The sequence below is a fragment of the Ictidomys tridecemlineatus genome, chromosome 5 (assembly GCF_052094955.1).
Source record: "Ictidomys tridecemlineatus isolate mIctTri1 chromosome 5, mIctTri1.hap1, whole genome shotgun sequence".
NCBI lineage: Eukaryota > Metazoa > Chordata > Mammalia > Rodentia > Sciuridae > Ictidomys > Ictidomys tridecemlineatus.
Genome location: NC_135481.1, coordinates 136738266 through 136760001, shown reverse-complemented (window position 1 = coordinate 136760001; position 21736 = coordinate 136738266). Strand labels below are relative to the sequence as shown.

The window sequence follows — 21736 nt, the reverse complement described above, 5'->3', positions numbered from 1 at the left end:
TGGGGAATGGGCTTCAGGAGTGTCTGATAAATGTATTTCCTGCAGTGATTTTTGATCCAGAACTGAGTAGCCACTGAAGGATTTTATTTGGTCACAGTTCACAAAACTTGATCCAGCCTGGTTCCTTGTCACAATCCTGAAATATACCGAAAAAAATTAGTGTTGCTTCAAATACTACTTCATTTTATTGGCTACATGGCTCCTCCCATTGCATCCCCTGCTCCTTCTCTTTCAGCCCCACTGTGCCTTGGTAGTGTGTCCCTGTCTGCCCCACAGGAATTACATTTCAAGTCTCTCAAGTGTTCTATTCTTAGTAAAGCACATGTATTGCAAAAGCAGTTTCAGGCTCATAGAATTTTAGAACTGGGCCTACTTCCATAGACGGATGGGGTGAGTGGGTAAAGAATCAGTCCTGATGAATGCCTAGGCACTGTTAATGTTTACCAGAGTTAGTTAATCCCCTCATCAACTACTAGTGCTACCTCTAGTTGCCAAATGAGGAATCAGGGAGAAAACAAGTGACTTTGCCCAAGCCCACATCTCCAATTCTAGGTCTGACCTTAAACATTCTTCCAGGAGACCTCCTACTGGCAAGGGGCTGGTTAAGATCTAAAAGGATAACTGAGTCCATCTGGCCCCTCAGATTCCTGTCCCCATCCCCTTTCCCCAGAGGTCTCTGCCTCCACATCCTTTCATGTCCTTCTGGCTGGGCGACTCATTACTTTCTCTCCTCTCTCTTGCGTTATTATCCCAAATGTCGACCCCTATGTTCTGCCCTGGCTACAGGTGCTTCAGTGGGTCTGCTTGGGCCCACCAGAACCCTGTAGCTTAGCTACCAGCCGACCTTTCTCCGCCCATCCTCAGATGACACCTGACCTTACCCAGCCTCCCAAACCAGCTTGCGGTCACAATCGCCCCCTCTCTTCACCCCACCCTAATCAACATCAAACACCACCCGTCTCGCAGCTTGAGCGCCCTTTTCCAAGCCCCCTCCGGGCGGGCCTTATCCAATAGCGTCTTGGCCCACGGGCCAAAGACGTCAAAAGTAACCAATAGTTAAAGAGCTCTCCAATAAGGACCCCCGCCTCCATTCTGAGAAGCAGCTCTACTAACCAATGGGCTGCCAATCAGGTGCAATGGATGCGTTAGGCAAGCAGAGTAACAGCTGATATACCCAATGAATAGGCGGGCTCCTGTAGCTGGGGGCGTGGCAGAGGCGGTAGTCAGGGGCGTGGCGGCAGTTGCTTGGGCGGGGCCGGTAGCGGCGGGAGCTGCACTGGCCAGGGGTTCCGGCTGCGTTTCCATGAGCGCAGCCGGCAGCGGCGGAGCTGCGGGAGCCGGACTGGGGACGAGCTGGGCCACTGTAGTCAACGTCGCGCAGGTAAAGCCTTAACCTAGCGAGCTCCGCGGAGCTAGGATCGCGCCCTGGTGCCGTCGCGCCAACATCCCGGGCCTCGCGGTTACCAGCGTGGCTCGGCCCTTAGTACCGCAGCCTGCGCGCCCCGGATCCTCGGGGATCCTCGCGGTCTTGTCACCTGGCGCCTCAGGGGTCCCGCCATCTGGCATTGAGGGGGGTCCCCAGGGTCGGCTCGCCCAGTGGCGGAGACAGCCAGGACCACGGAGGGATACGCCTTCCGGAAGGTCCTTTGTCCCCTCCTGCTCGGAGAACCGAGGCTGGAGACAACTCCGATCGCGGCCTCCTGGCTGCCGTCCCATCGATGCGCACTTTTGGGGCCTGAGAGGTCTGGAGAGGTATTTGCCGGTCCACTCTTGATGAAGAAGGTCCAGGATCCAAACCTGGAAGGAAAGGATTGAGGGTTCTGTTTACAGCCGAGGATATTCGAGGGGGACTCTGCATTTGGGTGATCTGGGGGCGCACTCAGTACCAAAGGGTTCAAGTTCTAGAGAGGCAGTTTTTGACCCACTTGGAGGTGTACTTATGGGGCTCGGCCCCACGCGGGTCTCTGTTCTAGGCGCTTAATGGGTTTTCCCCATAACGAGAGCTGTCCAGCAGCGCTGGAGGCAGCCTGCCAGACCAGGCAACCAGCTCCTCGACCTTGGAAGTGTCCAGGCAGAGGCCGGATGACAGCCACCTGTCAGGGATGCTTAGGAAGGATTCCCAAGGGAGCATTGCATGATCCATCTGTAAGGACTCTCTCCATCCACAGATGCACTATGGCTGACATTTAATGCCTAGATTGAGGATACTTATGGGGGACCAGTAGGTTCAAAGTGGGTGTTGAGTTTACCCATAATGAATTTTGAGGTTTCAGCTCTTGAGAGTTGGTATAAGCAAACAGAATGGATTATATGAAAAGATTTACCAAAATATAAATAACCAAATGGTTTACTTCTCTACTATGAAATTCCTTAATTTGAACTATTATAGATTTAGTCTTTCTAATTCCTCTCTCTTGATTGTTCCACCTCCAAATGTCAGTTTCACTTGCATTCCAGTAACCAAATCCAGAGGCAGCTTCCAGAATAGGCTTAGGAGAGGACCTGAGATTGCAGTCTAGCAGAGTTAATATGATCTGTGCCCAGAGCTTTTCATGGACCATTTGGTTATAACCATATTAAGCAGAGTCTAAAAGAGAAACCATTTATTTTGCTCCTTTACTACCTTCTGTCATTTGCCTGAATAGAGAGGACATAATCATCTGAAGGTCAGGAGGCAGAGGAACAATCTTATAAAACTTGCTGCCTGCTTAAGAATGAATTTGGTTGAAGAGCCAAGCAAAAAACACACTAGTCCACATACTGCTAATTACCAGCATGAACTTGATGGAGCTCATCTAATTTGGTCTCCTCAATGTGCTGATGAGGAAACTGAGACCTGTGGCAATCACCAGGCTGTCTGGTCATCAGAGAGCCATGACTAAGGCTCTGATTTATAGACCTAAGATCTAGCCAGTGCATGACTTTGCATTTCATTCCTAGCCTAGTTCTTTCATTCTCAAGTTCTAGGGGAGACCAGGGAGATTAGGAGCACAGACCTGATGGCTGAGTGCCTGGGTTTGAATCTTAGCTTTGCCTCTTAGTAGCTGTGTGACTTGGGGTAAGTTCCTTAACCTCTCTATGCCTGTCTCCTCACTTATGACACAAGAAAATAATGTTGTTTAGGTTAGAAGATTGTTTAAAGAAGTGCATGATTTATATTGGATGCATTTAGAACAGTGCCTGGCACACAGTAGCTTCTATAGATTTGCTAAATAGAATGTTTTGATGTCCCTTTGTACAATTTTTCTTCGTATCTACCACCCAATATTTTCTATCAGGAGCTAATTCCAACCCACCCCACCACTTATTTTTTAAACTTATTCCAAATTTCATTTTATCATAGTCATGTGCAGGGATTTCCAAGTACCATTGCATTTTTATCTTACATGTTTTTCTTTCATTGACTCAGATAATTCAGTTTCTCTCTTGTAATTACACTCTTCTTAGATGCCAAGTCTTTTTTATCTTTAAAGGGGGTGGGAGGGAATCTGTCAAAGTGGCAAAGTCCCTAATGATGCCAATCTCCATGGAGTCCTTTCACGTATAGAGTCCCTCTGTTCAACCTTCCTCTCTGATTATCGGTATGATGCAGCTTGATTATAAATGGCTGAACATTTCTAGATTAAGATTTTATGAACCACTGTATTAAGTGCTTTTCGGAAGTTCAGGGATCGAGTGTCAAATGCATTTAGGCAAGTTCCTTAGTCATTTGAGTAGGGGGAGCAGCAGCAGTACCCGCATGACCTGGCAGAGACAGAAGTATGAAATGGATTCTTGCTGGTAATGTAGCTTGTTCACTGATTTATCTGCATTTTTCCTGTTCTTTTCAAGGACTTGAAATTAACCAGAGGGCAAATTCAGTCTGTGGTCTTTTCCCTCTTGTTTCAGCCCTTTTTACTTTCATTTTCTTTCCCCTCTGTGTTCTTCATGATTTTGACAAATGGGTACCCTCAGTTTACCAGCTCATTTCTTTTTAATGGAAAGATGTCTATCACCTTGTTTTTTTTTAATATTTATTTTTTAGTTTTAGGGGGACAAATGTCTTTATTTTACTTTATGTGGTGCTGAGGATCGAACCCATTGCCTCTCACATGCTAGGCGAGTGCTCTGCCAACTGAGCCACAACCCAGCCCACTGTCAACTTGTTTTTAAATTTTTTTTCTCTTCTCTGTTTTGACCTGTTTTCTCAACTGAACCCAATACAACTACTGTCCATTGATTAGCACTTTCTTTTGCGTTATTTCTCTGGAGCTTTGGTAATCTAGCACTTGGCCATTTCATTTCTTTCTATCTTGCTCTTTCCTCAGCACATTGTAGTGGAAGGGCTTCTTGTTCACCATTTTCCTTGCCTCATTCACTATTACCTTTCTCTTATTGATCTCTGGCAGGCCCACATACCCTACAATGGGTTCCCACCACCCTTGCCAGAGATCCTTCCTGCCCAGAACACAGCACAATTTCCTATGGAAGACAGGAAGAGTCTGTCTTAGTTTTTGGCCTAAAATCCTACTGTGTGAAAAGCCCTGGCAACAGAGACACTTCCAATATAATGGAATTCCTTGTGGCAGAATTTCTGCTTACAATATTCTGATTTTATTGGATAGTGGAGTTTGAACCTTCCTTGACGAGTTTAAGGATGTAGATGACATGGGACAGATAGTGGATTTTGAACCTTCCTTGACGAGTTTAAGGATGTAGATGACATGGGACATGAGGTGTTCTAGCATTCCTGTTTCATGTTGGGCTGAACTGTCCCCAGGAACAGAGCACTGGAAGTACAGAGTGTCTTGATGTGGTTTGCTAGAATTTTACAGCAGCTTTTCATGGTCCAGCATTTTTTGATCAGTGCATGATTAAGGCCATTTTTAACCTCTGTGCTTTCATTTTGTTGTTGTTGTGGTTGTTGTTTGTTTTCTGGTGGTGCTAGGGATCAAACCTAAGGCCTCATGCATGCTGGACAAGCACTCTACCACTGAGCCACATTCTAAGCCCCCATTTCTATATTAATAGTCTATAGATGCTGACATTATTTCCCTAAGGATCATATGTGCATCTATGCATGTGAGCTTTTGTTGTCTTGGTTTGGGGATTAAATCTTTTCTGTTTATAAAATGGCTGCTGTGGACAGATGAGGAGCCCTGCTGTTACACTTGGACCCATTCTCTGTTCTTTTGAGTAGTTAAGTAGTTAGAACATGGATGGCCTTGGGTTTGCCAGGTTTCTGATTTTCTTTTGTTTTCAAGTGGCAGTTCATTAAGTTCAACAAGTTGAGCATCTGCTGTGTGCCAGGAACACAATTAACCAGATTAACAGCAGTATTTGCTTTGTTGCAAAAAGACTATTTTGTTCTTAAATTGATTTTATTTTAAATTTAAAACTATTTTTAATGTTTTTAATTCAAAATAGGTATGTGAGGAAAGAAAATATTTGAAAGGCACAAAAAGTTATATAGTAAATATGTCTTGGTCCACTCTGATCCCTGCCAGCTGGTTTCTCTCTTCAGAGGCAACCAATGTTACTAATTTCTTCATCCTCCAGAGGTAGTCCATGCACATCTAATATATTTTATATATCTAGTGTAAGTTCACCGTGAACGTTCTGCGCACCCCATCCTTTTTAGGCAAGTGGTGGTGCACTATATGCATACTATTTAGATCCCTGCTTTTATTCACTCAATATTTCTTGGCTATATGAAAAGAGCTTCCACGTCACTTTTTTTAATGAAGGCTGTTTATTTGCGATATCTTGTTTTCTGCTTCTGAGGATGTTGAGAAACCAGTCTTATTTTGGCTGCAGCTTCATATGGAGATTTTAAAGCATTGTGTGGTGAGTTGGGGACAAATATTTTTCTTCTCTATGTTCCATAGCCCTAAACCTGAGAAGAGGCTGAGTGAGGTAGAAGGTTACCCTGTGAAGGGAGAGCAGAGGCGTTGGAGAATGAGCAGTGCATTAGACCTTAAGCCCTCCACCTTTACCTCTGGGCAGAATGTACTGGAATTGCCAGGGAAAGTTTGCTGTTTTTCTCTCTGGTCTCCAGAGAAGTCTCTTGGCTTCCCTAATGCACATGTCCAGCATCTCTGTTGTGTCTGACCCTTTATCCTGCACTGCAGCATCCACAGTGTTTGTCCTCACCTTTGAGTATCAGAGAGGAACCTTGCCCTTCATCACCGGACTTCCTGTTTGGGGAGTGTTATTAAGTACCCAGTTAAATTACCAGCTGTTGCACCTGTTCCTCTGTGAAGCATCTTTCCTAAACCTGGATCTGATTTTTGTTGCCATCCTTGGAGATATTTCCAAAGATCTCCAAATCACTTGACCACTGCCAAGGTCTTACCCAAACTAGCCTTGCTAGCAAAAGCTTTCACTGATATTGAGTCTTCAAGAGAATTTTCAGGTTCTTCATATTTGAATTTTCTATAGTTATGTTTGTTTTAAATAACCACGCTGATTTAAATAGGGTTTTCTGTGGTTCCCAGATTTTGCCTGTGGGTATTCATTTTCTCTTTTCTTTGAAAGTGCCTTAACCTTCATCCTGCTTTTATTTACCTCCAAGTCTGATTTAGAGTCACCTTGAAATTGAATGGTCAAGATGTTAGTCAGCCAGGCTAATCTAGAGGCTTTATTTCTTGGTCTTTGCTCATTGTTGGTGACCACATTATCCTTCAGACACTGTGTTGTGTAGTGTGAGGAGAGGGAGGTAGTGTTATCAATTAAGTATTTTCTAATCTTGCCTGGATAAAAGAGATAGAGCAACTTTTTAAAGCTTTTATCTATCTATGCACTTTATTCTTAATATTTCTTTTTTAGTTGCAGTTGAACACAATACCTTTATTTTATTTATTTTTATGTGGTGCTGAAGACCAACCCTGGACCTCACTGTGCTAGGTGAATGCTCTACTGCTGAGCCACAACCCCAGCCCTCTATGTATTTTTTTTTTTTTTTACATATTTACATTTACTTTAGTCACAGGCAGTGAAGAACAAAAATCAGGAAGTTCAACAGAGGATTGCCAATTTTTTTATTTCAAATACAGCAATACAAAGGCCCTAACTGGGCACATGGTACATGTGTGTAATCCCAGCAACTCAGGAGGCTGAGAGAGGAGGATCACAAATTGAAGACCAGACTCAGCAACTTAGTGAGGCCTTGTCTCAAAATAAAAAATAAAAAAGGACTGGGGATGTAGCTCAGTTGTGAAGTACCCCTGGGTTAAATCACCAGTAACCATCCCCTACACCCCTGCCAAAAAATGTCCTGAGGTCAATATCTTAGGATAAAGAGCACAAATAGATTGATAAAAAGATTGAGTTAATGGTCATTAAACTGTGACATTTGGGAAGGCCTGAAGTAGAATATTCTATTGTAGGAGCAATTCTAGTTTCTCAGTTTCCTTAATGCCTGCTAGAGTCTTGTTAGGAAGTCAGTCCACTTACTGAATCCAGCTAACCCACCAGCAGCATCACAGGGTGGGGTTTTGTGTCTTGAACTCTGAGTGGTGCAAACCCTACAATGTTGATATGCAGTTATAGCATGTTGTATTGATACGAGCTAACATTGGAAATTGTCCTGATTGTTCATATGTAAAGTGTCATGTTGTAGTTCTTAAGGAGGAGGCTGAGGAGGGATCTCAGAGACTCCCTGGATTTAAGTAAGGCCCTTCGGCCATGTTTACATGTTGGTTCTTTTGAAGTGAGCTTAAACCAATTAAACTCATGATTTAGCATGTCAGGTGATGGCTCAAATTCTTTCTTAGATTAAGAGTGATTTCTCATTTAGGTCCCTGGCATGATGCGGTCTTCCTGTAGCACACTCACCTTGTGCTAAGAATTTCCAAACCGGGTCCAGGATATGGTGTTTTTTTTTTTTGTTTTTTGTTTTTTGTTTTTTTGTTTTGTGTGGTTTTTTTTGGTTTTTTTTTTTTTTTTTTTTTTTTTTTGGTACCAAGGATTGAACCCAGCAGTGCTTAACCACTGAGCCACATCCCCAGGGCCTTGTGCATATGAGGCAAGCACTCTACCAACTGAGCTATACCCAGCCCATTTTTATTTTTGAGACATGGTCTCACTAAATTGCTGAGGCTGGTCTCAAACTTTTCGATCCTCCTGCCTCGGCCTCCCAAGTCACTGGGATTACAGGCTTGTGCCACTGCACCTGGCTCCAGGATGTGTTCTTGAGGTTCCTAGAGTTACCATTAAGTGAAGAACACTTGGTTTTTTGGGTTTCATGTTAATGATAGTTGGACATATTTTCAAGGCCTATCCTAGAAAATTAGAATATCTAATTATATCATTCCACCCTCATAGCCTCAGTGTCCCCTGATTATAAATGAATTTCTGATGAGTTGGAGCCAGATTAGCCTCAGTATAGAGAAAAATACAGAGATGGATTTAGTAAAGAGGCAGTAGCATCCAGTGAAGCTAAATGATAGCTCTCAGCACTGTGAGGATGAAGGCCATGGCAGCTGTCCCAGCTGAGAAAGGTAGCATGAGAATAGTCATCACACCTGTGTCAGGTGTAGTGCAGACTCTCATAGGACCTGCCCTGGAGCAGGTGGGACCACACTGACACTGGATGATGCTGGCAGGCATTTCAGACCTGAAAAATGGTGTCAGTCTTGTTGCATTAATATATTTCATCTGAATTTTGCTGCTTGGGTCATTTTAGTTGTTTATTTGTGAATGTGCTTTGGTCTCCTTAATTATAAATGTGCTAAAAGAAGTTTTAGTTTCAGGCTCATACAGTTTAAAAAATAATGTGATAAATAATAATTAGATGAAAATAATTCAATTTAAATCTAAGAATCAAATACAAAGTAATTTAATCATGTAGTTTTGACAAGATTAGTTTTTCCCCTTAGTAGGGGCCATTTGATACCTAAATTTGAAAGACCCCAGTGCAGGAATCTAAGCTCTGTGAGGTTTCCAGTCTTATTTGCATGATGTATGGTTCCTTTCCATGTGTTGAACAGTGTGGAAATATGAGTTGAATTGAAATGAAGAGTTAGTTGACATCATTTGGTTTTTGTCTTAGTGAAATCTTGTTTGCTCAGATCTTGAAAGTGGTAAAGTGATTTGGAGAACTTGTATAGGTTTGGGGAAGATGCTTTACGAGAGAACAGATGCTAGTTATCACTCCTATGTATACATGCAAGCAGCGTTTATTGTTCATGCCAATGAAAGGGAACCCTCCCCAAAGTAATTTCTTCAGTTCTTTTTCAGTTATTTATTTTTGAAGTGAATAGTAAAGTTCTCTTATTGATATTTGTATGACCTAAACAGTTATTAAGAATGATAGTAGTTGACAGTTGCCCAAACTTATTTGCCACAAGTGACTCAATGCTCAGGGACTATGGTGGCTTGACTGCAGCCAAACATTCGGAGCTCGGAACTCAGTGGCTACCAAGTCTATTTATCCTATTGTTAAATAATCATCTATTCATTTATTAGCTTTTTATTATGAGAATTTTTTGGCGGGGTGGGTTCCAGAGATAGAACCTAGGGACACTTAACCACTGAGCCACATCCCTCCCTACTGTTTTTTGGTTTTTGTTTTTGAAACAGAGGGTTGCTAAGTTGCTTAAGGCTTCCCTACATTGTTGATGCTGGCTTTGAACTTGCGATCCTCCTTCCTCAGCATCCTGAGCCTCTGGGATTATAGGCATGCACCAGGCACCTGGCTTATTTTAAGAATTTTAAAGCCATACAGAAAAAGACTGAATTAAACAGTGAGCCCCCGTGTTCCCTTTACCCATCACCAGCTTTAACTATAGTCAATTCACGACCAGATGAGTTTCTTCTATTCTCTTAGCCACATCCCTCAACCCATATTTATTTTACAGTCGATCCCAAACATCATACAGTTTCATGTATAAATATTTCCATGAAATCTCTTAAAGATTATGCTTCTTTATGAAACATTTGTTATTATATTTTAAAAATTAACAATAATTCCTTTAACATCTAGTATTTAAATCACTGTTCAAATTCCCAGTTGTCTAAAAATGTTGCTTATCTTCATAAGTTTAATTTTTTTGAATCAGATTCAAATAAGAATCATACCCTGTGATTGGATCCACTTATTTATGTCTCTTTTTAAACTACAGGTCCCCTTCCTTTGCTTTTCTCCCCTTGCTACCAGTAATTTATTGGAAAAACCGAGTATTTTGTCCTATAGAGAGACTTATTTACTTTTGAACAGGTAAAACATTCACATGACATAAAATTCAACAGATACATCATGGTAAGAAGGGCAAAACCTTTCTCCCCAGAAGCAATCAACATCACTAGTACCTTATATATATTTTTTGGGTGGGGGGGATATTTCATGCATAGCCCGGCAAATGTATGTTTGCATCATATCCTTTTTCTTTCTTTTTTTATATAACTAGTAGCATATTGCACATGTTATTCTGCTCCCTCTTTTAGTTGAGGAAACCACAGTATTCCTAGTATGATATGATTGCTCTAGAGTCCTCAGAGCTGGGCAGTGCTCATTATTTTCATTTGTTCAGCAAAGATTTACAGAGCCCTTTCTCTGCTGGATATGCTGGGCCTCTGCGCTCAAGGTCTTCCCTGGGGCCTGGATACCTTGTACCTACCATTGGCCACACTAGGAGGCTTTCCCTGAATACACACTAAGCTCCCTGTGTGGCCAGCACTGTATTCACACTGTAAACTTTAGCTTCTCAGATTCCAAATTCCCTGGCTGCAGTTTCTTCCTCTTTTCTAATCATGTAAATAAAGTGCTCACTCATTCTTGTCAAGGACATTGAAAAACGTATCCTTCTAAATAGTGAGATGATGGCACATGCCCAGTAGATTATAGCCAGGGATGTTTTTTTTCCAATTTAGAAAACAGTCCCTTTCCCTCGGTCTATAATGAATATCATCCATCAGTGATTATTATTGACTCTACATAGCAAACTAGACGTTGCACAGAAATTGCAAGAGACATCTTGATTCTGTCACCAGGGAGCTTCTAAGAGGAGTATAATTTTTTTTATATCTCACTGGTGGGAAGAGGCCTGACAGAGCTTCTGGTGAGAGGGCTGAGTGGTAGGATCCATCCAGCTCTCCAAAAGCCCTCTCATGGATAGGTACCTTCCCCTCTATATTTGAAGAGGTTTATTCAGGCTCTGGCACAGAGAGTGCCTCTAGCCTCAGTTTCCTTGTTTACATTCATAATAAGTCACAAGGCTGTTGTGAGCACCAAATGAGGTAATGTCTGAGGGTGTACTTTGTTAAGTAGTAAATTATGTACTTGGTCTCCACTGTCAACACAAATTCATTTTGTGACATGTCTGAGGAGTAAGTGAGGTAGTGCTTTAAAATCCAAACACTTGATAAATTGTAGGACTACATAATTAGGACATTTTAGTATCTTTTAGTTTTGCCCTTTATTTAAAGATTTGGCAAGTTAAAGATAATGATGTCAGAGCCAGAGAGCAATATTGTACCCTAGGGAAGTCATTGATCCCTGAACTTGAGGTGCTGAAAGCAGCTGATGGTCTGCGATGGGGCAAGGAATATGTGCATGCATGGTCCAACTGTTGTCTGTAGAAGATGGTTAAGTTGGGGCTGGTAGTGTCTACTCAGAGGCAGGATAGAGACCAGACTATCCAGATATCTGGCTCTGGATTGGGATCCTCCATCCTTGGTGGCTGGAGCAAGCCCCTCTGCCTTCCTTGGCAAGCACTGCCACTGCCAGATTCACATCGTGTTTGTGTTTTTAATTTTTATTGTAATAGCAGGATGCTCTGGAATAGGTTACTTGACCTACTCTACCTCATTTGTGCCTCATAATGACTCTTCAAGGAAGGTTTTATTATCCCCACTTAATGGGTAAGGAAAGAGAGGTGCCACCATTAAGGAACTTGCCCAGTCACATAACTAGTATGTAGTATAGCTGCAGTGTGGGCCAGATTGTGTGCCCCTGCCAGGAGCCTCTCTACCTTGCCATCAGGGCACACCAGAGGAAACCTCTCAATAAAGCATGAGTCTTTGTGACACCAATTGACTATCTTTCCACAAATTTGACAAAATTTGAATACCACAGACATTTGACAAAAGATTTTTGTATTTTCCTTGGATGCTAAAAAGGAACCCTATTTTTTATAATTCATAGTATCTTGGTCTAGGTTTACCTAGGATTAATGCTATTCAAATTTATAATTTATGGACCAAATAAACTCATGTCAGTTGGGAAATACCCTAGGCAATTTTGTTAGATGTTTGGACTGATTAGCCGAAATCATGGGTCTTCTAATGGTATTTAATATTTATCTGAATGCCAATAACCAATGGGTAGGTTTCTGTCTCTCTTCTCTTTTGGGACCTTTCCTTCCTGTTGCTTTCTTTCTTTTTTTTTTTTTTTTCCCTTTCTTTGTGAGACAGCAGTTTCTGAAGTAGATTTCTAACTTTCAGCCTGGTAGTAAGATTCCTTAGACAAAAAGAAAGGGGTGGAAGCAATATGGCTTTGGACAATAGCTCTTCTAAATGATAGAAAATGGAAAATTTTCATTTTGGATGGAAAGTTATGTGCCTGAACTTCAAGATCGTTCTTTAAAATCTCCAAAGACCACTGGACAGTGGGTCACATTCTGCTGTTCTGTCAGTGCACAGTGGTGTGGCAGTTAACTTGTAGAGGCCTGAACCTTGTAGCCTAATGGAATAGTCTGGTAAGGAAGTTCTGTTTCAGGGATCATGATGGTGATGCTTCAGGCTCATGCCTTCTGCACAAACTCAATTGACCATTAAATATTTACAGATGTCCATCAGGTACTCAACCTCTCCAGATTTCAATTTGTGTAGAATTTAAACATGGAGATTGAATTAGCAGGGCATCAATGAGAATCCCCAGTAGAGATTAGAGAGAGGAATTATCACTTTTAGGTAGAGGTGAGACTGGCAAATTTTTAAGTAGAGTATTTAAAAAACGTGAAGATGGGCAAGTATGATTTTTAGGAGCTAGAGGAAATGGGCCCCCAATGAAAATTCCTGTGTAGTTCAGTAGGTTACAAAAACACTTGAATGCCATCAAGAGCTTGTGGTGTTGTTCCAGTGGTCAGTGACAGTGCTTGTCTGCAGAGTCATGAGTCCCGTTACATGTACCCAAGTAAATGCTTCTCACACCTACAGGCTCTCACGTCAGTTCCTCACATGTACAACATTGCAGCACAACCCAGAGCACATGCCATAGCAGCAGATGTGTGGCACCATCTTCCAGGCTGATGTCTGGAATTCCCCTTGTAAGCAAAGCACTGACGCTTCAATCCACAATGATTCATTGTTCCTGCTCCCAAACCCATCCCTCTTGCCCAGTCTGCCTTCTCCTGAATGCCCAGCATTCTCCTGCCTTGGCTCAGCTGTGAGCCTTGCCTGATGTCTATACCCTCCTCTCCTTCTCACCTCTTCTGTCCCATCTTTTCCTGTGGTTCCCCAACTGTGATCCACCTCTTTGTTTCTGCCTCCTTTGTTTGAATTTCTCTAGTATTTGTAGTTGGTTCTTCAGGATTTAGTTTTCTTTTTTTTTTTTTTTTTTTTGGTACTGGGGATTGAACCCAGGGGCACTCAACCACTGAGACACATCCCAGCCCTTTTTTGTATTTTATTTAGAGACAGGGTCTCACTGAGTTGCTTAGGTACTCACTAAGTTACTGAGGTTAACTCTGAACTCATGATCCTTCTGCCTCAGCCTCCTGAGCCACTGGGATTACAGGTGTGTGCCACCCTATGTTGTGGAGACCATGTATTATACTTTTATAGCCCACACCAAAGTTAGAATGCAGGGAGTGCCTTTGAACCTGTGGGGAGCAAGGTAGAATATCAGAGGGGAAGGATGTAGTTTGCTAAACATCTCCCTCAGTGGTGTTGACACTTTTCTGCTGGATTTGTCCTTTTCACTTGCAAACCACTGCTTTCTCTATGAAGGTGCTGCCAATTTATGCAGGTGAGTTAATTTTTTGTTAATGGCACCATTTTGTATTCCAGTTTTAAAGAAGCATTTGCCCTATTCTAATGAAACCAACTTCCTCGATGGCCACTCAATCACCTCCCAATGAGGCAACAATATGTGTGCACTGGGAAAGTCCAGAGAGGAAGCTCCCAGGATGGGACAGGGGCAGAGTGGCTGAGCATCTGCTTTCTGTGGTGTGCCCGCTCTGTATAGCATCTTTCTTCGTGGAGGCAGAGCAGGACTGGGCTTGGAGCACAGCCTGCCTATTATAGTCGAAGTTTGGAAAAAACCAAAGGACAAAGGCTGCTGGTAGGCTAGGGTGGCAGTGGGACTTGCCCTCAGGCTTTAAAGAAGGCTGAGGACATTTGTTTCCTGAGTGGGAGGCAGGAGGGAGTGAACAAAACAACAGTGGAGTGTTTGTATTGGACGGGTGGAGAGACAGGAACGCTTACGGGTGTGGATTTCTGTCTCTTTACTTGCTTCTTTAAATGGAAAAGCAACCCATTTAGTGCAAACCCTAAAATATATCAACCTGAAGAGCTTCCTCTTGAATTTTTATTTTTCTAGACTGTTCAGTATCCTCAGTGCAGGGAGCTGATGAAGCCAAGCTCCAGATTGCCTGGAGACCAATTCCCATCCTATTCATGTATTCAAATTCTCTAGCAGTTGCTTTAAAACTAACATTTTTTTCTAATCTTAAAATATTTACTAAGGCAGCTTTTCTCTGAAGAGTTCAAAACATTTTACAAACCAAAACATTTTTTAACGCACAGAATTTCACCAACTTTCCATCAGTAATCTGTAATGGAACTTCCTCTCTCCCATTTTTCAGAAGAAAACGTAAAATTTCATAAAGTTTAGATGACTCCCAAGATAACTTGGCAGAACCAGGATTCAAATCTAGGTCCTTTCTTTCTAAAGCTTATGTTTTCCAGTTATACCACGTGGGGTCTTAGGCTAAGCTTCAAAATCCCCAGAGAGGGCAAGTAACCCTCCCAGAGCTACAGAGCACAGTGTGCTTAAGGAGAGAATAATTCTAGATGTCGTTGGAAACAAGTAATGCAGAGACATAAGTGGGATCCCCTCCTTCCTCTGACCTCCAGAATCTAGCACTTCTGGGTCTTTCTACTTGGTCTGTGACCTAAAATTGGAGTTGAGACTCTTTCAGCTCTCAGCATCAGTAGGAGTGATAGCAGAGGTTAGATAAGGACTCCCCGAAGGCCCAGCGTTAGTGCCGGCTTGATGAGCATCAGATGGATGGCTCTCTCACCCTTTCCTTCATTTTTAGCCCAAAGACCTGAGCACAAATCAGTCCTCCACATTTATCTGCCTTTTCTGGTAAGCATTTGTTTTCTAAGACTTGGTCACAGTGGAATCCATGTGACCTCCAAGCCTGCAGCTCTAAACTGGCAGGAGATCCTGTTTCTACTCAAAGCATCCGAGGTATTTATAAAACAGAAATAAGTAAAGCATGCCTAAAATGCCGTGCACACTGTATACTCTTGCCCCTAGAACATCCCCTCAGTCTTGGAAGGACGAGGAGACTAGACTTTTCCTATTGTCTAGCCTTGTGTCGAAGGCCCTGGTGGTCCATTCCTGAGGGAGGGGAGCTATTGCTCTCACAACTGGCAGAATTCACCAGACAGCCACTGAGCTGGGAGAGGGAAGAGAGAGAGGTGAGAGAGTGAGCTCAGGCCTGCCAGGCCTGGGGGAGTGGACAGAATAGGTCTCTCCCTTGCTGAGGTGAAGGCCATGGTTTAGTGAATGATCATCTGCATTATAATGGGCTGCGTGTGTACACGTGTCCATTAGAGGCCTAAAAGCATTTATTTGTGTTAGCCAAATTCTGTGGTGCTCTGACACTGGGGGCCTGGGAAACCAGAATGCTCAGGAATGGGAACTGCTAATTTTTATTTTCCCATTAACGGTAGTTATTAAGATCTGAGGGAAACTTTCTTTGCCTGCCTTACTGAGGTCCTGGGAGTGAGTGGTCCTTCAATCAAGTGCTGTGCCAGGCACAGAGACCTGCCCTCCTACCCATTCCCTGTTTCCTCTTTCTGGAAGCTCCTTTGCAGACACAGAAGACCCGAGGATCTGGGCTATTCCTTGGACATGTCCTGGAGGTTTCTTTTGTGCAATAAATCTGGAGATGAGCTTCTCTTTGGTTGTATCCAGGTCTTTTAAAATTCCAGTAAACTAGATTCTTGAGTTCACTGGGTTCTGTAAACCTGAGATTTTGCTTCTGATGTTGCAGAATTCAATTATAGTATAGGTTTTTTTGGTTTTGGTTTTGTTTTTAACAATGTTTAGAGCTGTTGAATTTCTCTGTTAAAGTGAGTGTCCTCTTAGAAAAATCTAGACTCTCAGAGTATATACCTGCTTATGTTCTTTTTTGTTTCTTTGTTTTTTTTTTAGGGTGGATTGGTTTCTCAGGGACAGAGAACCAGTTCTGCTTGAGATTTCCTAAGCACCTTCCTTGTTAATTTTTAGAAGATACTACTCTTTCCTGAGGTTTCTTTAGGAGTGGGAGAGGCCCGCTTTGCTGCTGTACTTTAGTAAGGGCATGTAAAGTTAATTAAATGTGCATGTCGAACTGGTGACTCAGGCTTCAGATATTTTTAGTTTAGTGAGTTTCTTTTGTGAAAACTCCTAGGTTAGTAGCCATTCCTGACATTTCAATATGAAGTTCACATTTTCTTGCTCTGGTTAACTTTTTTTTCACTAGGAACTTGTAGGCAGTTTTCTGAAATGTCAGCAGGTTGATTATGTGTGACCTTATGACTTTGTGGAAGAACATGGTTAAGTAAAGCTGTTATCACCTGAGTGAGTTTACACAAAAAGGCAATTTCAAGGTCTTAATTTTGAACGAAACATAAAGCAACATTAACATAGGTGTATTTAATTGTCAGTTCCTCTGCTTCTCTGTTACCAAATTGTATTAACTTTGGACAATCCCTTCCCCTCATAGCACCTGATTTGTAAGAGAATTGGGATGAGATGGGAGGGGGACGCTTCTCCATTCTGTTGCTTTCAGCCTTCTATGCCAGTGCACAGGGACAGCTCCCACCTCCTAGGTGATCTTAGGGGTTGACCGTGTTGAAGGAAAGCAGCTGGGTATTCACTGCCTAGTGCTCAAAAATTAATGTGTCAGCTGGGTGCGATGGTGCACGCCTATAATCCCAGCTACTCTAGAGGCTGAGGCAGGAGGATTGTAGTTTAGTGAGACCCTGTCTCAAACTAAAAAATAAAAAGGACTGGGGATATAACTCAACGGTAAAGCACTTGCCTAGTGTGCATGAGACCCTGGGTTTGATCCCCAGCACTGCAAAAATAAGTAAACAAATGTCTCTTGACATTTCTTGAAAATAGCGTTGGTCTTGTGTTGACAGAATTTTTCTACCATTTGGAGTTGGTGGTGGTGGGAGGGAGGATCTTTCAAAACCCAGAGTACTGAGCACTCTGAACACTCTTACCTACAGAACTCTATGGACGACATACAGGCCTAGATCAACATAGATGTTTTAAGAGGTGGTTCTGTGAGCTGCTGGCTCTAGTGCTCACCTCCCCAGTGACATTAAACTTCACTGGAAGTGGGAACAGGGCCCAGGTCATCAGGAGGTGCAGAGCTCTCGGTAGAGGAAGCCGTATCTCCAGACTGGCAGTCCCTTTGAGGCTCTCCAATGCCACAGCAGTGAGTAACTTCAAGGGCTCAAAGAAATGTCTTGGGAGGGGTGCTGGGCTATCTCCTAGAATTCTTCTGTTCTTTTGCCTACCTCCTGTGGCATGGCTTTTGTTTTTCCATGACAGCTCTGACTTCTTTAGTTAAATTGCAGATAAAAGGGAGAAGCTGGCCCTTTTCCTGTCTGTTTTTTTCCTCAAAGGTATCCTGTTGCCTACATTAGTGTTGAGGCATTTTTGGCCACCAAAAAGAATAATGTGGGATGGAAGCAGATCATGTTTTTATGCCAGTGTTGGGGTCTTCCGTTGCCCTCCTCACCCTCGCAGGGCAGTTTTGAGGAATGAAGCTAGCCAGATCTCTAGTGCTGACCTACGGGTTTATGTGAAGGTCTGGAGAAGGGCAGCCAGGCCAGGTAAGAGGGGATTTACCTGCAGGAGGAGATGCAGGTGAGGGGGCATCCTTTTCATGGGAAGGAGAGAGAAGGGGTGTATGTGTGTGTGTGTGTGTGTGTTGGGAGGAGGGCGATCCATTTGTGCATTTCAAGAACCCCTTTTAGCAGAGAAAGAGGAACAGCATATCTTGAAACTATTAGGAGACTTAAGGATCACCATTTATTATCCAGTGATTTTTTTTTTTTTTTTTTGCAGTACTGGGGCTGGAACCCGGGGCCTTGGACATGCTAGTCAAGCGCTCTACCACTGAGCTACATTGCTGGTCCTTTTTATTTTTATTTTGAGACAAGGTCTCTCTAAATTGCCTAGGTGGGCCTCAAACTTGCCATCCTCCTGCCTCAGCCTCCAGAGTAGTTGGGATTACAGGCACACAACACCATGCCTGGCTTTTCCAGTGATTTATTAGATCTGACATGACTCCTCTTCAGAAGAATCAAGAAGAGTATGTCTTGGGATTAATTTTAAACTTTGTGGAGGAAGTCAGAGAAGTCAGTCAGCTAGACTTTTGTTCTGGTCAGGAAAGCGTATCTTTTATTGTAATTTCTGTCAGATGAGATAGTTTACTGAGGAAAATGGAAGAGAATTCAGTATTGGTGATGGTAATAGCTAATATTTTGAGGCACTTATTGAATTAATATGATAGAATTATTGGCATAAAGAACATAGCCTAAAATATATAATTGTTCAATTTATTTGAAGACAGAGCAGAGGCCCTGAGGGTTGTTCATTCTTATGAATTTTATTTTATATGGTCTAAAAGAAGTAGACTGCAAACCATGGGGAAAGTACAAAGTACAGAAATAATTTTTGCCTCTTTAGCTGAGGACTGTAGTTCTGTCCCCAGAATCTCAGGCATTTTGAACTGAAAGAGAATCTCTGGCATTGTCTATTTCCAAATCCAGTCTTCTCATTTTGAAGATGAGGTTTTTAGGGTCTGAAAGGTTAAGTGACTTGTTGAAGGTCACCAGGCACGAAGGGACAAAGCAGCACTAGGACCCAGGTCTCAGAACCTCCAAACTGGTGTTTCTCTGAGCACAGTGAAGAAACTGCCTCTCCTGTCCCTGTGCCTCCATCTTAAAATGATGCCCTTGGCCTCTGGAGAACAGTGAGAAGCGTGGGAGGTACAGTCCTGGCCTTTACCAGAGATGGAAATACCAGTCAAGTGTGTGTTAGAGACAAAGGACAATACTAAAAGCTCCTTTAATGACTAGTTGTTGGGCACTTGGCAGCACCTTGGGTTCCTTTGTTAAAATATAGACTTCAGATGGAGTTAACTATCACGTATAGCACCTACATCCCACTCATACTGGGGTGGAGGTGGGGCCAGGGAGAGATTGATACAGATACACAGGAAGCCCAGCCCACCACAGAGATGGAGACACTGTGGACTGGGAGCACATTTCCTTTCCATCCTCACATACCCAGCCCTCCTGCCCTTCTGAGACTTTTTTTTTCCTATGTAAGCTGCTGCATGTTCATTTCATTTTCTAGGTAAATTTCACCTACCTAGAAAAAAGGGAGTGAAATATAATACAGTAAAATTTGAGTTTGTTATAACCTCTAGAACAAATTCAGAATATTTATATTTAGTGGCAGGTCAGTCTGGGAAACCACACCATAAAATAAAATGCAAGGTAAATTAAAATGAATGTGATGAGTTTTGTTTTAAAATTGCCTGTTAATTCCTGGTTTGATACCTAGATAGATAGTAGAAATGCATTGTACACACACACACACACACACACACACACACACACACAGGCTCATATACACACTTCTCAGTCCTACATTTCATACACCAAGGCCCAGTTCTAGATCCATAAGTCCTTTCCTGCTTAATTTTTTCCTGGACTAATTATTCTCAACTCCAAGTTTCTAAAGTACATACATTCTTAACATAAATTTAATTTCTCCCCAGTTAAAATGCGAACTCTACTTAATTGTAGTCCTGCAAAATGCTAGGCACACAGTAGGTGGCCAGGAACTTAAGCCCACTGAGATTCAAGGGAAGAGGCCCTAAGTACAGGTGGAAGAACAGATCTGTTCCTCAGCTCAGGTCTTGGATCAAGGCTGCATATTTGGATCACAATAACCATAAATTGCTCATTGGATTGTCTTTCCCAAATTGAATTGAATTTTTTTAAAAATTTTCTTCCTTTTTTTTTTTAACACAATATCTTTTTTTTTATGTGGTGCTGAGGATTGAACCCGGGCCCCGTCCATGCTAGGTGAGCGGTCTACCTCTGAGCCACAATCCCAGCCCTGAATGAATTTTTAAACCTTGGCATTTTTCAAGGGTTGCAGAAATTAATTCTCCGCTGCATTTGCTATTTAAAAAAAAAAAGGTTGTGGGAGGACACTGTCTATCACATCACTCAAGGTCCTTTTATATAAAGTCCCACAGATTTTTCAAAAAAATAATTCTGTGCCAGAAAAGCCCTGTTTCCATTGAATTTGTGTTATGTGTCTTGGAGTAGGAGCATCTATATTAGCTCTCTCCATCTTGGGAAACCATTAGATTGACTGGGTTTCCCTTCTCCCACTGACTGTCAGAAAGCTCAGAGACCATCTAAGCTGGGTCACATACATATTCTTGCATATGTTGACATGTATTTTCCTTGTTTTAAAATTTTTCTTAAATTTTGTTGCATTTTAAAGCTTTTTTTTTTTTTTAATATGCTGGGGATTGATAAGCACATTGCAGGATCTCATGCATGGTAAACACCAGCTACATCCCCATTCCCAGCCCTAAAAGCTTTTTTTCTAATAACAAAAATAATTTTAAGTCATTGTGAATTTTGGAAAATAGAGAAAAATTTTCAATATTCTTAACTAGCAATTCTAGCATCTTGAAGATTTAGCTATATAGTATTTCCTTATGTGTCATTGGAAATTGCAGAGTTAAAGCATACAGACCTAACAGTGGTGTTAAACTGTTCTCTCATATAAAAGATCTCCTGAGACAGGCAGTCTAGGTCTGATATGGTGGCTCCACTAAATCATCAGGGACCCAGACATCAGTTTTTCTAATCCACTGTCCTCTTAATGGAGTGATGTTAAAGTCACTTCATGGCCTAAGATGGCTGTTAGAATTACAGCCATACTCTTTGTATTCCAAGGAGACAGGAAGGAAGAAGGACAGAATGTTATCTTCCTATCTTTAAGGAGCCTTCCCAGAAATCAGACCAATCCTTCCAGAATGGACCAGAATTTAGTCACCTGAACTCACTAAGCTACAAGGGAGGCTGGGGTATGTCATTTCTCAGGAAGGTGCAGTGCTAGGTTCTGCTACTAAGGATGAAGGAGAGACTTACATCTTGGGAAGCAGTCAGAAGCCTGCCACATTTCCAAGTCATTCTCTATGCATATCTAGTCAGAAAGGATGTTTCATTGAAACCATTTCTAATAGTTTATTGAAAGAGTTAAAGATGCAAATAGACTTCAATAAATATCAATCAAAAGGTATTATACTTTGTTACCTATAAGTTTTGACACTCATCCAGGGCTAGAAATGACTTTAGTTTTCTCTGAGGTTCACATATTCTGGGACCATTCAGGAACCAGAAATGGTTAAAATGGGCCAGGCGTCAATATTGAGAATGGTAACAGGAGAGGTGGGGTCAGTATTGAGGACCTGGAGACAGCTTGTCT

General features: G+C 42.3%; 1 protein-coding gene across 3 annotated transcripts in view; it reads left to right on the top strand.

The window, feature by feature from the left end:
• The first annotated feature begins 1246 nt into the window (after positions 1-1246).
• Abhd2 (abhydrolase domain containing 2, acylglycerol lipase) overlaps positions 1247-21736 on the top strand; it is a 104379-nt gene continuing 83889 nt past the window's right edge. The window contains exon 1 of one of the 3 annotated variants that reach the window (XM_005320128.5): positions 1247-1381. Coding sequence is in view for 1 of the 3 variants with exons in the window: in XM_078051182.1 (XP_077907308.1) it covers positions 1304-1381 (78 nt within the window). In the remaining 2 variants the exon portion in view is untranslated. Of the gene's footprint in view, positions 1382-2932; positions 3059-21736 lie in introns of those variants that run through there. The other 2 variants (XM_078051182.1, XM_078051183.1) reach the window with 2 other exon arrangements.